This window comes from Myodes glareolus, chromosome 13, assembly GCF_982192425.1.
Source record: "Myodes glareolus chromosome 13, mMyoGla1.1, whole genome shotgun sequence".
NCBI classification, from domain to species: Eukaryota; Metazoa; Chordata; class Mammalia; order Rodentia; family Cricetidae; genus Myodes; species Myodes glareolus.
In genome coordinates, this window is record NC_142038.1 from 18,811,283 (window position 1) to 18,825,600 (window position 14,318).

Below are 14,318 nucleotides of genomic sequence, written 5' to 3' on the forward strand. Positions count from 1 at the left end.
TAGGAATGTTACCTCATGAGCTGAAGGCACAGATTTCTAATAAGGAGTCTAATCAGTTCCTGAATTGTAGTCGCCAGTGGCAGCCCAAACTCGGAAACCCAGTTCATACCTGAACATGTGTCTACAGGGGCCTCACAGCTGGCAGGGCCGATATACTGAGTACCTTGTGGGTTGTGGTTCCTAGATGCGGTAGAGGATCCTCAGAGGGTCCCCAGGAACAAATCTGATCAGAAGCAATGTTCCTTATGCTCAGCCTTGCAGAGTCTGACCCCTGTCCACCTCTGGCCTCCGTTCCAATCACATTCTCCCACCCGATCACATACCTCACTCTATACGGGAGCCCAGTCAGCCCCCTTCATCCACTTAACTACCCCCATCCACCAGAACTCAGCTTAGCTGCACTCACTTAAGGAGCCTTTCCCTACTGTTCAGCTGGACCAGCTAAGGTGACTGCTAATGCTTCTCTCACCTCTTACATTAGAGCTTGCTATCTTGTAGGTCATTTATTCCCGAAATGTCTACTGCCATTTTCAGGGAACACAGGACCCTGTCTATCTTCTCCTGGATTCACCTCCAGAGCCCAGTAATATGAGCCTCTCTCTCTCTCTCTCTCTCTCTCTCTCACACACACACACACACACACACACACACACACAGAGTAAATAAAATTAAAAAAAAACCAAAACTATATTACTATGTATAAATTATAAAATAAATATTACAGAAATTCAAATGTGAAGATAAAAAGATATCTTTAGTGTCTTTCAAGCAAATCAATCTCGCACAGTTGCAATTTTTAAATTTCTGCTCAAAATTGACAAATGGGACATAATTATAATCATTTCCCATAGAGACTCTGGTGCTAAATTTGAGAGTACATTCATAACAACCCACCTGAAGGTCCAACTTCCACATTCATTCTAAAGCTTCCTTCCTTTACACACATACACACACACACACACACACACACACATACACACAGATTCTAAAATTGAGATTTCCATTGGAAATGTGCACTGAACTCTACTTGAAAGCCATCTTTTACAGAAGTCTGTATCTCCTCATTTTAAAGTTCTTTCTTGACTAATTCCAGCTGAACTTCTAACACCAAGAGCACTGCGCTCCACTTAAAGGCGGGAGTTGACTCTGGTCAAGCCCCACAGCACAGGAGCATCCCCACGGTAACAGGGTCATTTGCGGCTGGCCTCTCGGGAAAATAAAAAGTAAAAACTTACAAAATGAGTGAATGAGTGACAAAGTAAATGAGCACATGGAAGTTTATCATTCTTAATAATTCTATCAATGTTCCAACAACAGATTCACACACCCAAATTTAAAAAAAAAAAATACACCCTTGTAGTATCCCAAACTTTTCAGCATTGTTTCACCAACCAAGACTTGACCCGATTCTACCAAAACCTTCAGGGTTAAAGAGTTCTTTTAACACTACAAGAATACATCTTGTGCAAAAGAAAAATAGTTCTGCATAGGCTAAAAAAAATATGTAGAATAATAAAGACAATAAAATCAAGGGAAAATTACGTGTCAGAAGAAAATTAACCTAAAGCTAAAAGTACCTAGCTGATAGTTGGTGAGGTGACTCACCGGGTAAAGGTGCTTGCAGGCAAACCTGACAAGCTGAGTTCGATCCCTGGGACACACACCATTCAAGGAGAGAAGTGTATTCCTCAAGTTGCCCTCCAGTCTCCACACATATAATGTGGTACCACATCCACACATACCCAATACATAAGCTGACTAATTAATTAATAATTTAAAGTATAAGAAGAATTACAGATCAGAGACCAGAAAAGCATTCAACGCTTCATAGCATCAGTCAGTGGATAATGATGCTCAACACGACAATGACTCAAAGAACTAAAACCAACAGTGTCTGGGCTGACTATATGACTCAGAGAGTATGCACAAGGTCATGAGTTCAAATCCCCAGCATCTACAGAAAAAGCCAGGCATGGCTATGCTCAGTACCCTTGGGAGTGGAGATACAATGACCTGTGGGACTAGCTGGCTACTAGCCTACCTCCGGGAAAAGTAAAAAGAAACACTAACTCAGGAAAATAAGGCAGAGATTCATTGCTTACTCTGACCTTCATGGACCACAACCACCCACCGCACCTAAACACACACACACACACACACACACACACACACACACACCAATGTTTGGTCTTTTCAAAACTATAAGATCAAATCATGTATGAAAATATTATTAGTATCTGATGGCCAAATTTTTTAAGTGTCCTAGTCTGCTTTCTATTGCTACGATAAACACCATAACGAAATGTGTTATGTGAGGAGAAAGGGCTTATTTCATCTTATAGATTACATTTACAGTTCCATCAGGAAGGAAAGTCAGGGCAGGGACTCACGGCAGGAACCCAGAGGCAGCAACTGAAGCCAAATCCACAGAATGATGCTTAGTGGCTTGCTCTCCACGGCTTCCTCAGCTTGATTTTGCTTTGTTTGTTTGGCTGGTTGATTGGTTAGTTGGCTAGTTGATTGGTTGTTTTTTGGAGATGATTTTTTTCAGGGCAGAGTTTCTCTGTATAGGCCTGGCTGTCCTAAAACTTGCTCTGCAGAACAGGTTGGCCCCAAACTCAAGAGATCTGCCTACCACTGTCTCAAGTGCTGCGATTAAAGGTGGGCACCACCACACCCAGCTACCAACTATCAACTCGCTTTTCAAATACGTATATATGTATGTATATATGTATTCATTTATTTAGTTTTTATTTTTATTTTATTTATTTTTTGCAGGGAGGGGTTGAGACAAGTTTTCTCTGTGTAACAGCCCGAGCTGTCCTGGAACTAGCTCTTGTAGACCAGGCTAGCCTTGAACTCACAGATATCCACCTCTCTCTGTTTCTCGAGTGCTGGGATAAAGACTTGCGTCACCACCACCCAGCTAACTTTTTTACACAACTTAGGACCATATGCGCAGGCAGGGCACCACTCAGGCAAGCTGGGCCCTCCCACATCAATCATTAACCAAGAAAATCTTCCACAGGCTTGACTACAGGCCAATCTTATGGTGACATTTTCTCAATTGAGGTTCTGTCTTCCCAGGAGATCTTAGCATGTTTAAAACTGACCAAATACAAACGCACTCAGTGTGTGAAGGTTTTGCTCCCTAACCTGAGTGACGTGAATTTCATACCCAGAGTCCACAGAAAACCGGGACCAACTCTACAAAGTCACTCTCTGACCTCCATTCACACACCAACGAACACATCACGAGTACACACAAAACAAACAAATTTTAAAAGAAAAAAGTTACTATGAGATTAACATTATGGGGTGCAAAGTATTCCCAGTATAAACCCCTTATTATTTTAAAAAGGGAAGAAAAGATAAAAATACATAAGATCTCAACAGAATTTCTTAAGTGTACCTAGAAACACCTTTGGAAGATTTTATTTTCTTTGTACTCTGTAGATTACCCAAGTGTTCATTAGTAAGTTCTCCCTTAACCAGTCTCAACCAACACTTGAATCTGCAGCCACTGTTAACTGGAAGCTCCTGCTCCACTGAGCGCGGTCACAGAGGTACATTTTCATCTCTGACCCTTGGGGCAAGGAAAGGTGCACACATGCACATATGTGTATGTTTCCTGCTTGTGACACAACTGGAATGGGCTCTATTCAAAGAAGAATCCAGCTCCTTCACAGCGTTTTCACAAGCGTTATGTAAATTGGGGCTGGGATGATATTATCCTTGAGGTAGGTTTTGAAATGTACTCATGAGTTACTACACGGCAATAAATATATCCGTGAATTACTACATGGTAATCATAACTATTACATTTTCCTGCTAGCTCTGACCCAGATGCTATGTGTCCCCAGTGATGATGGTGACAATGATAATAAAAAAAGATGATGAACTTTTGCGATCTTAAAACGTTCTAAATCTGTAGCTTTTCTTTCTGAGCAGGTGTAATGCCTCCTGAATTATGCTGGCGGGGCTCATGTTGCTTTTTGTAATTTAAGAGACAGGCTTTAAAGTTCTATCACGTTAGAAATATGAAACAGCTTCTGAGGAACAAACATTGAAAAAAAACTGCCAGATTTTCAGAATTTAGTTTAATGAATAATTTTCTCCAAAGGAGCTATCATTTGGGATCAAGAAAAAAATTTCCACTTTGAATATCATAGGAAGAGTATGAAACTAATAATTCACATCAAAAATTTTGAAAAATCAAAAACTTCAATTTCCACACCCAATGTTATCCATTAAGAACTAAAGCTTTTGAAGGCACTGGCTTTTATTCTGTTACACCCCTTGAGAAATTCAACGTTGGGGAAAAAAAAACACAAGAAAAATATTGCCATTTAAAGTCTGAAGATCATCCCATGTCATGTGTGCCTAGATGGTAGCTGAACCTAACTGCAGAGCAAGGACCGGCTACAGGGTGGGTTCCAAGAGCCCATCTATACTTTCTTCCCTCTGCTCCTGGTTCACTATCATCTGGATAAAAATTTAGCCCCGAAACATAACCCTCTTTCAGGATCAAAATCAACGTATTCATGAAACTTTTAACAGCAAGAGCATCTGGTAAGAAATAAGCTTTCAAAAGCTAAAAATGAAAAAAGAAATACATTTCTATTTATATAAACTATCGCAAGCCCAGGTGTAGAGGTTCCAGGCTTGAAGACGTAAAAGCAGGTAGATCATAAGTTCAAGACCAGCCTGGGATACATAGCAAAACCTTGTTGATAAGTAAATCAGACAAATGACTTTCTTTAAAAGCTGATACATGCTTATGAATTCTGAAAAATGTAAGCTGATTTCATATGCACTTTCTGTGTTTTTTTTTTTTTATTGTTGGGCTCCATGACCCGTTTGGATATATCCTTCTCCCACAAAGTCTTCCATGTCCTTACAACTGCCAAGGAGGGGAATGAACTCAGCATACACTAAAGAAGTCATCAGGTGGGCCACCTGTCAGCACTAAAATAGGTGGCTAGAAAGCAAGCCAGGTAAATAGAAGCAGCATCTTCTGACCATTCCCAACATAACTAAAACCCAAGGGGTGTAGCTCCAGCAGCTCGACCACCATCTTGGGATGGGACAGAAATAAATACACCTTTCTAACCATGCATTATTGAACTTTACTGAACTTAAGGGACTACAGAAGCCATTCCAGACAGAGAACAACAATTTGCATGTTTTTCGAGCCTTGCCGTTCTGCATTTTACAGAATATGAAAACGAGGCTGGGCAGAGCTATCGCTCCCACATTCACCGGAGATGCTCCATCCTTTCCTCATTTGGCCGTTCTTTAAGGACTTTGTAGTTAAGCCCCGGTTTGGGAAATTTGAGATTAAGAACCTTCCATTTGGAGGTCTTGCAATTCGGCTAAGTACCCCAAAAGGGAATGTTTAAATTAATGGAAGATTAAAGCAAGGAAGAACATTCTATAAGGTATTCCATAATGGGGCTCTGTCACCACCTTCTCTCTTTTATTGAGAAAATAGTCTGTTCCCAAGGGGCTGAAAGTTTATACGCCAACCATCAGACCAGTTTAACTATTCAAAGTTAAAAATGTCAGGGAAAAAAAAGCTCGTAATGGAAATGCTGACATGCCATGAAGTAAGCACAGGCAGGTGCCCTGCCACCAGGGTCATAATTCAATCAAGCTGCACTCTGACGTCATCCGCTACAGAAAAAAAGCCAAATGGTTTATGAACAGCACCAGAACCCCCAAGATTAAATTACAGCCCTGATATTTAATCATGGGTCTTACTATGTTATTTTTAATAACACAATACATTTTAACAGTTATTCGTCAACTGCTTGAGCCAAATTAGACCCTGCGATGACAAGCGAGCCCGATTATGATGTCCATCTAGCACCATCTCAGTTTTATTATTTTTTTCAGAAATGGTAGATTATATGCCTTTTATTTTGCATTGGAAAAATATATAGCTGATAACAACTGAGAGGGCCAAACCTTAATTAATAGCAGTACCACCACTGTGAGTAGAGGGTTGGGACATGTATATTTATACCCTGTGTTAGCCACAACCAACTGTATGATTTGGGGAAGAGATATTTAGCTCTCTCCCAAAATCTTGATGCTTCCTCATAAAATAGAACATCTCTAAATCCTCCGGTAAACCTAAGTTTCCATAAATTATTTAATTGCTAAATAGATACGGTGTGTGACTTTTCTTTAGGGTTCTCCAAGGATCAGAATATAAAGCCTTTTGGTGTGAAAAGGGCTTGAATTTTACAACTCACCTAGGACGAGGGATCAAAGGGGCGCCCTACCACATAAGAATGTATAAGCCAAAGTTTCCAGAGGCAGCGCCAACGTCAGCAAATGAAACAGGTTCTTTACAAAGCAATGTATAAATACTGCCACACATGTGAAAGGTTGTTTGCAAAACAAATCAATACGGGCACATCCAACAATGGATTGCAGCTAATAAACTACATATAGTAATTACCACCAATGGCAGTCTGGAAAGTCATTCATTACATGTTAATTGTCACACAAAAGTACAAAAGCAGCCATCTGAACAATTGAGTGGCTGCACCTTTAAAAAAAAAAAATACTTTCTTACAGGCCTAAAATCCATCCCCAGGAACCGATTTTAAACACACCTGGGTATTTGATATGCTGATTAACTGGCCCTTTATTTGGTTTTGAAATGAAAATAAATACAACAACCTCTTCAGTGGTTTTGCCATTGCTGGGGGTCTAATATAAATAAATGCATGTATCTGTACACTTCCACTTCTTATAACGAAGTGCTAGCACATGCTCCTGAAAGCCCAAAGTGTCACCCATCTAATGCTTCCCTTAAGCATAAAGAGCTGTGATCAATAGCATCTACCCAGATACTTAACTTACACGGAGTCTAAATGGGGCAAATGTGGAAGAGGATAACTCCCATGGAAGTTTAGAAATTTGGGGGCCAACTTTGAAATGTTTAAATCAGTGTAATTAAGAAACCTGTAACAAAAATAACCTTTCACAAAAGCCTAGGACACACTCTCCCTTCTCTAATACTTAGCATGATCTAATTAGCTTGGAAGAACACCTGGTCATAAAAAAAGCTCATAAAATACAAAACTAAGCAAGACGGGATTTTTCTTCTACTACCTGGCCCTTATTTGATGCTGTGTCTCTATAAGAATCTGATTTAACCAGTACACATACAGATTCTAAAGGCTTAACCAAGAGCATTTTTGTTCAAGACCTGTAAACTGAGAAACATTTCAAAATACACCAGGTTCCTTATGAGGCAACTTGAGATCTGTTCTCTTGGATTATGGGAACCGATCTAAATAACATTCTAACCCTCACCCTTAGAGATCACAAACCTGAGGGCATCAGGGCTCTACTCCATGCCCTGGCCAAGGTTGCAAACTCCCAGTATAAAACGGAGTTTACCATTAGAAGTAAATGTTTTATCTGTAAAGCTTACAAAATTACTTTGTTTATCATAGCAGATGAAAGCAAAAAAGGAATAATTTTAGGCTCCAAACAAAACTGTTTATATGACAGTCTCTACTGCTCCATGATTCTGAGCATTTAAGACAGATTCAAGCAATTAACAGCATAAACTTTCATTACATAGTTCTATTATATATGTTTATGTGACTTCGCTGTTCATCTGTTATTTAAGTGATTTCCTCATTACAATAGTAGGGGAAGGATAATTTGCTGATGCTGCCGAAAATGCTAAGCATTTCAGTCTCAATAGTTCTTGGATCTCCATGCTTGTTTAATGCATTTTATTTACTTAAGTCAGTGTCAAATAGAGTACCCATTCTTCCCTCTGAATTTAGGAAACTAACACGTTAAGCACATGTCTGGTAATAGACATATCAAAACTCCCAAACTGTTTATCTTAGTGATGCAGATGAACTCAGGATTATAGAACTTACTTGAATTCCATTCCAAAGACTTAACAATGAACTGCAAGCTTTTTTATATTTAAATATAAGAGGGCCTTATTTGTTCAAATATTAATAGGCCACACTGGGTTGCTGCAATTCCAGGTCTGATTATTTACACAAAAATAATGGGAAATGCCTTTACTTGGCCTACATAGCTGCTGATTGCCCATTGAAAGAAAGCACAACTTTTAAAATTTCTGATATATTTTCTCTGCAAAAATAATGTGCTCATGTGAGAACAATATACTAACTCACATGGAAAATCCATCATAACTTAAAATGGTAACTTATTCTGGACACTGAGGCAGGAAAATTAGTAGGTATGGTTTGTAGCATTCCCTTAAATATGTTATTTTTTAAATCTTTCTATTCTACATAGAATACATATACAAGATCATACATAGTATTCCATGTCAGGCCTCAATATTATATTTCATAGCCATATAATCTTGAAGAATACGAACTGTCTGGTTCTTGATGCCTTTGTATGGGCTCATATGGGCTGGTGTGCATGTGTGCCTATGTGAATGTGTGCACACATGTGTGAAGGTTGCAAAGATTTGGGTCTAGGCAGGCCTGAATGTAAACCTAATTTCATGACTAACTGCCTTGAGAACAGGTCGTTTAAGAACTCCGTGCCTCAGTTTCCTCGCCTATGAACTGGGTATGGGAATGTTTGCATCTCCTTGAGGGCTTGAGAGGACTAGAACCAGAATGCACACACAGCGGAGAGCATGGCACCTGGCACAGAAGCAGCACTCACTCGGGCTCCCACGGATTCTGCCCAGCGCTCCAAAAGAAGGAGCACAGGGGACACCAGACAGGAGAGAACAATCAATAATCTAAAACAGTTCCACACCTAAGCCAAGAGCTCAGAGGGCACGTGAGCAAACGGCAGAACTTCCAGGGCACACAGCACACCAAGCCTGAAACCCCGTTATGTCTGACAAAGGAGAGAAAAACAGTGGTAAAGCCAACGCGCTCTCCCATAAACGGTCTGCAGGACCATAGACAGCAAATCAACGCTGACTGTCGATAGTAACAAAGGACAGCAAGGACGCCCCTCACTCAGGCTCCTGAGTTCCGCAGCTGTGTACTGGAGGCTCCAGGTCCTATGTTTCTCCGGGGCTGGCCCTCAAAATACTGGGGCTTTACTATAACAAGCCTGATGCTACTAGACTTATTCAAACTCTATTAAAAGCTCCCAGTCTGTGTAAAAACTTTTACAACCACCATAGACTGTACCAGACTAGGATGTATAGAACACAGAACACACATACAGACACACACACACACACACACACACACACACACACACAGAGGAAGGAAAATAGGGAGCATCTCCTCCATACACACCTTTAAGAAAAACCAATTTCCTTTCCACAACCATCAAAAAAAAAAAAAATCCACACTGACACAGGAAGAAATGAATACAGGATGTAGGCAACTTGAATTGTTTTTTTTCCCCTCTATCATACAAAAGTGCACATGAGGTTGATTTTCCCCCCTCGATGACTTGATCAACTGACATTTCATTTTGGTGTCATGGGGACACAGGTGAGCTGACTGACACGAAAGCCAAGGACTGTTTTCCCCTTTCCAAAACTGGCTTAGGAGAGAGAGGTGATGTGCTTTGACATTCCTCTTAACTGTTTTAACACCGTGTATTTGGCAATCTTTACCAACTGCTGAACACCTAAGAGCTAAGCAACTACAGCGGGAAAAGACTCCTCCACTTTTAAACTGAAGGAGCAAACTGCAGGATGATCCACAGACCCACCGTTCACATGTGCGAAACAAGCCAAGAAGGCTGACCTAACAAGTTCTTCAGTACATTATCATTTTAGTAGGTCAACTTTAAGATGATTTTTTTTAAATGATGCCAAACTCCAGTATGTTTATCTTTTGTTCCCAGAAGCCTCAAACATAATCAAATAAACTACACATTTCTTAGGTCAGAAAATTAAGCCTCTACTCCACCCTAACACAGAGCTGCTTTCTTTGGGTGCCCCAACCATGGTGTTTTTTTGTTTGTTTGTTTTTTGTTTTTTTTCTTTAACCGGAACAATTTTCCAAGCATGCAGGCCTGTGGCTGCTTTTAGTTCATTTTAAGATCAATACTATAGCAGATATCAGGTTGCTCTGTATACATTACCCTCTAGGCTAGAGCTACTCCTTAAACATAATCCCAGAGCCACCAGTTAAGGTCATGGAGGCTCTGGTCCATCCTGGCTGAACAGTTTTTACTGCATTCTGGGAACACCTGCAAACATCAAACAAAAACTGCTGGTCCTTTCCTGGGTTGACAAAAGCCTTTCATGTGAAAAATGCTCCCTGGGAATGTCAGCCTGGAGCTCAGGTTACACTCCACTTGCCCCAGCAGCCTCCCCATTCCTTAAGGTGGGAGGAGAAGCCATGTTTGTGGAAGGAAGATTAAAGGGAACCCAGCCACACTCTTCGTCCTCACACTGAATATTACGTATTAAGGAGTCAACAGCTATTGGGAGCCTGAAGAACGAAATATCACCTGACCTTACTGAAGAAAACAAAAGAAAAAAAAACAGCACTGATTTTTCAAACTGGGATTATTTATTTATGGTCCAGAACTCTTTTCCCTGAATCCAAGTTTCAAAGTCATATCTGAGTCCACTCAGGACAATGAATATGAACTTGAAGTTACTTTAGAAAATAATTCCTCTATCCAAAGTTTTCTCATTCATTCTTCCAGTTAAAAGGGCAAAGTGCAGTCTTCATAATTTTTTTTAAAATCATGCTTTAAAAGAGACACATGTCTCTTGTTATAGAAATACAAACCTTGTTCTTAACTAGCAGCCATGTGTTCTGATAGCCTTAATAGATGGGGAACCAAACTCTGGAGCCTCTGTGTTCCAGCCACCATCCCCCTGCTAGCAATGAACGCCTGCATTCTCAATCAGGCAGGCAGGATAAAAGAACCCTACCCTTTCTATCCTTACAAGGTAAACATCTGGTCCTGAAAACCGCACTACTAGTGCCAGGTAGCTTTAAAGTTCAACACCTTGAAGATAATCTCTGACTATTCACCAGAAATATCCTAACCGTTCAGCAGGGAGTGAAGTCTCCTTCTGGGATTATGTATACATAAACACCCCCCACACACACACACACATACACCCCTACACACACACAAACACACCATTGTCTGATCAGCTAAAGTTTTGATATAGGATCACTTACCAAAATGAATTAGTACATACTCAACTCATCCATCCTATCCTGTCTACAAACACTTCAGCACTTCAGCAAGGACTTTAACTGAACAGGAACACAGAACATGAGCTGAAGTTAAAACAACTGTCTTTTAAAAGTTAACATTTTTCATACTTGTAATACATCTTAATATAATAAATCATATCTAAAGTAATACATTAACTTATTCCAAATGTGTCCAGCTTTCCAGCAGTGTAAACAGCATTTTACACTAACTTTAAGAGCAGCCAGTCTCTGGGCATGCCTAACATCAACTTTAGTCAGATTTCAACTGTACACACATTTCTTAAGTAAAACATGAAGAAAATGACTGTCAGACATACAGTGAGTATTTTGATGGTGTCTCCAGGAAAGACTACCTGGGCTACAGCAGACATTTGTCATCATCGCCACTTCAAGCATTCCTATTACTATTGTCTGTCTTAAGAGCTGTATAGAGAAGACTGTACAGAAATCTCTAAGATGTAACACTGATACCATTTTGTTAAAAATGGAACCAGTCACGGGATTCACACGGTAAAGCAAACATACAGTCACTGGCACTTTGCATCAAAGACCCTGAAAAGGCCAAAGTCAAACCATAGGAGGCATCACATACTTTGTAAAGCATATTAAACAGAAAAAAAAATCCCCTAAACTTATAGGACCCAGGAGAGGTAACTTACTTTAAAACCAGCAAGCTTTAAGAGACATGCATTTTATAAAAATACATAAATCATACAAATCAGGTCAACAAGATTTCTTTGGCTGCTACTGCACCAGATGAAAAGACAGAAAAATTATATCCACAGCTGACAGACAAGCACAGTGGCATCTCAGAGCTAGAAGATGTCAACATTTACCAGCCTGACTTAAGAGTAGTGTGGACTCGTGGCCTGTTCTTTACCATGGCCAGAACTCGAAAATCCTGCAGCTACTTAACAGGCATCAGTGGATTTAAACCCTGGACCTAAAGGGTATCAGGCAACAATGTACTGACTCCTTGTTTAAAACTGGTTGGCCAAAAAAAAAAAAAACAAAAAAACAAAAAAACAAAACAAAACAAAAAACAAATACACTGTACAGAAATCTCACATTTTCAGCTCCCACTTTTAATAAGAGACACTCAGAGTCCTATACTAAAAATTCCTCCTCAGATGCCAGATAATCACTGTGCACACAGACTCCTTTGTGAATACCGCGGCCTTTTTGTGGGAGCATCATCCAAAGAATTCTCATGTATAAAATGCTAAGACTCTTTAAATCTGCAATATTAAATTCATTGCATAAGTCAATGATAAGGGAGGGAAAACCAAACAGCTCAAGCATCCACAAGGTATTTTAACAATAAATGAATTTCTTCTTAGCCTCTCAGACTAGCATGAGGCTATTTACAGACCTGTCTGAAAAATTCAGTGCCCCTTTCTTTGAAATGGTTAATTGTATACAGAACCTAATAACTGCTATTATTTCCCCTTTTATGAAAGCTAAATTTCCCCCCTCTACTTTAAAATAGGCAACATAGATCTTTTCCCATGTTATTAACATTAGTCTTATGTTCACGTGTTTAATTACAACCATATCTTTAAAAATCACTTTTAAATTAAGTGATGGAATCCCGATATGGCTTTCTTGGTGGAGAGAGAGGTCTCACTTTACTTGCAAAAAGGCAACATTCTGTAAAAGTTTGCTGCTCATAGAAAATGAGATAACCGCAGTATCAGAGGCTAAAACTCGGAACACGTCAACAGGGCCAAAAACACACAAAGAGTAAATAAACAAGTAAGGACATTGAACTTCACACCAAGGAAAGAATTCACATACTTGAGCCAGTAAAATGTCCACTCGCCAAAGAAGTTGGTCCATTTTTCCCACTGCTTACAGGAGGCGAAAACATCTAAAGGAAACAAAGAGATAGCACAGTTGAAAAGAAGGCATCCAAGGCTTCAGAGTCCACCAAAGATCTTTCACAGCCTTGATAAATAACTTGGAGTTAATGCTAAGGCTTTATTTGGTGAAACAGATCGCCATTGCCACCCAACTTAAAACTAAACCAGGCACCTCATTCCAACCTCCTCCCCCTCATTACCACAGTTCTGTCTCTCTCCTCGGGTGACTTAGATTGCTAGACAGTCCTTCTACATTGTGAACACAGTCCCCTTGGCATTATCAAGACATAGATTGGGGGACAGCAGCCTCTCTAGAAAGCACTGGTTTGACAAAGGAGAAGAAAAAGTTGTTTGTTTTATACTGAAAACCTTGGACATAAACGTGGCGATGTCCACTTCCATCATGTACAGGACTTGTCTGTCATACGTGAACCCAAATAAAAATAAAAATGCCACCTGCAATAGCTTCTCACTTCAGCTCAAACATGAGAGCAATGTAGGCAAGTCTCTCCTCTCTCTCTCTCTCTCTCTCTCTTTCTCTCTCTCTCTCTCTCTCTCTCTCTCTCTCTCTCTCCTGTCTCTCTCACTCTCTTTCACTCCCTCTCTCTCTCCAGCATTTATTTCAGCCCTAATTGGTTCCTCTCTTTTCCTCCTCTCTGGTGCATTTTACACACCTTCCCTGAGTCAGAGCCTGTGAAAAGCAAAAGATCGAATGGAGAAAGTGCGACAAGCAGAAAGGGGGCTGCAAGGCTGTCTAAGGATTATGCTTTCCTGGCAAAACTTGCCAGAGCCATTTCTCCACAGGGTCTACCAGAAGAGCAGCGTGGCAGCCAGCAGCGGCAACAGCAGCGGCAACAGCAGCAGCAGCAGCAGCAGCAGCAGCAATGGCAGCAGGAGCAGCAGGAGAGGGCCCCACTTAGAAGGTGGTTTGGCTTTTATTTGTGTGTTTTGTGGATTCTTTTGCTTTTGCCTTACAAATGCATCTTACACCAAACTCATCGTGAAAACTGAATCCATGCCCCTGGCCCTGTGGAACTCCTGGGAAAAGGGGATGGAGAAGGGACCTAGGGAGTGCAATCGTAAAACTCCACAAGTGTGCAAGTTCCTCTTAGTGCTGACTCCAAGACTGTAATTTACTAAAATAAAATAGTCCAAGACACTCTAAAGAATGTAGTCACAATTTATGCATAGGAGTTTCCAGAGTTCCCCCCTTCCCCTCCCCGGAAAAAAAAAAAAAAAAGAGGCAGCCAGGAGGAAGTCAGGAGGACCATGG

At 40.4% G+C, this 14,318-nt stretch overlaps 1 protein-coding gene across 6 annotated transcripts in view; it reads right to left on the reverse strand.

The window, feature by feature from the left end:
* The window catches only part of Tcf4 (transcription factor 4), a 343,415-nt gene that overhangs the window by 325,793 nt on the left and 3,304 nt on the right, over window positions 1-14,318 (reverse strand). For all 6 annotated transcript variants that reach the window (XM_087895926.1, XM_087895929.1, XM_087895927.1 and 3 more), the window contains exon 3: window positions 12,981-13,053. In XM_087895926.1, coding sequence (XP_087752052.1) covers window positions 12,981-13,053 — 73 coding nt within the window. The remainder of the gene's footprint in view (window positions 1-12,980; window positions 13,054-14,318) is intronic.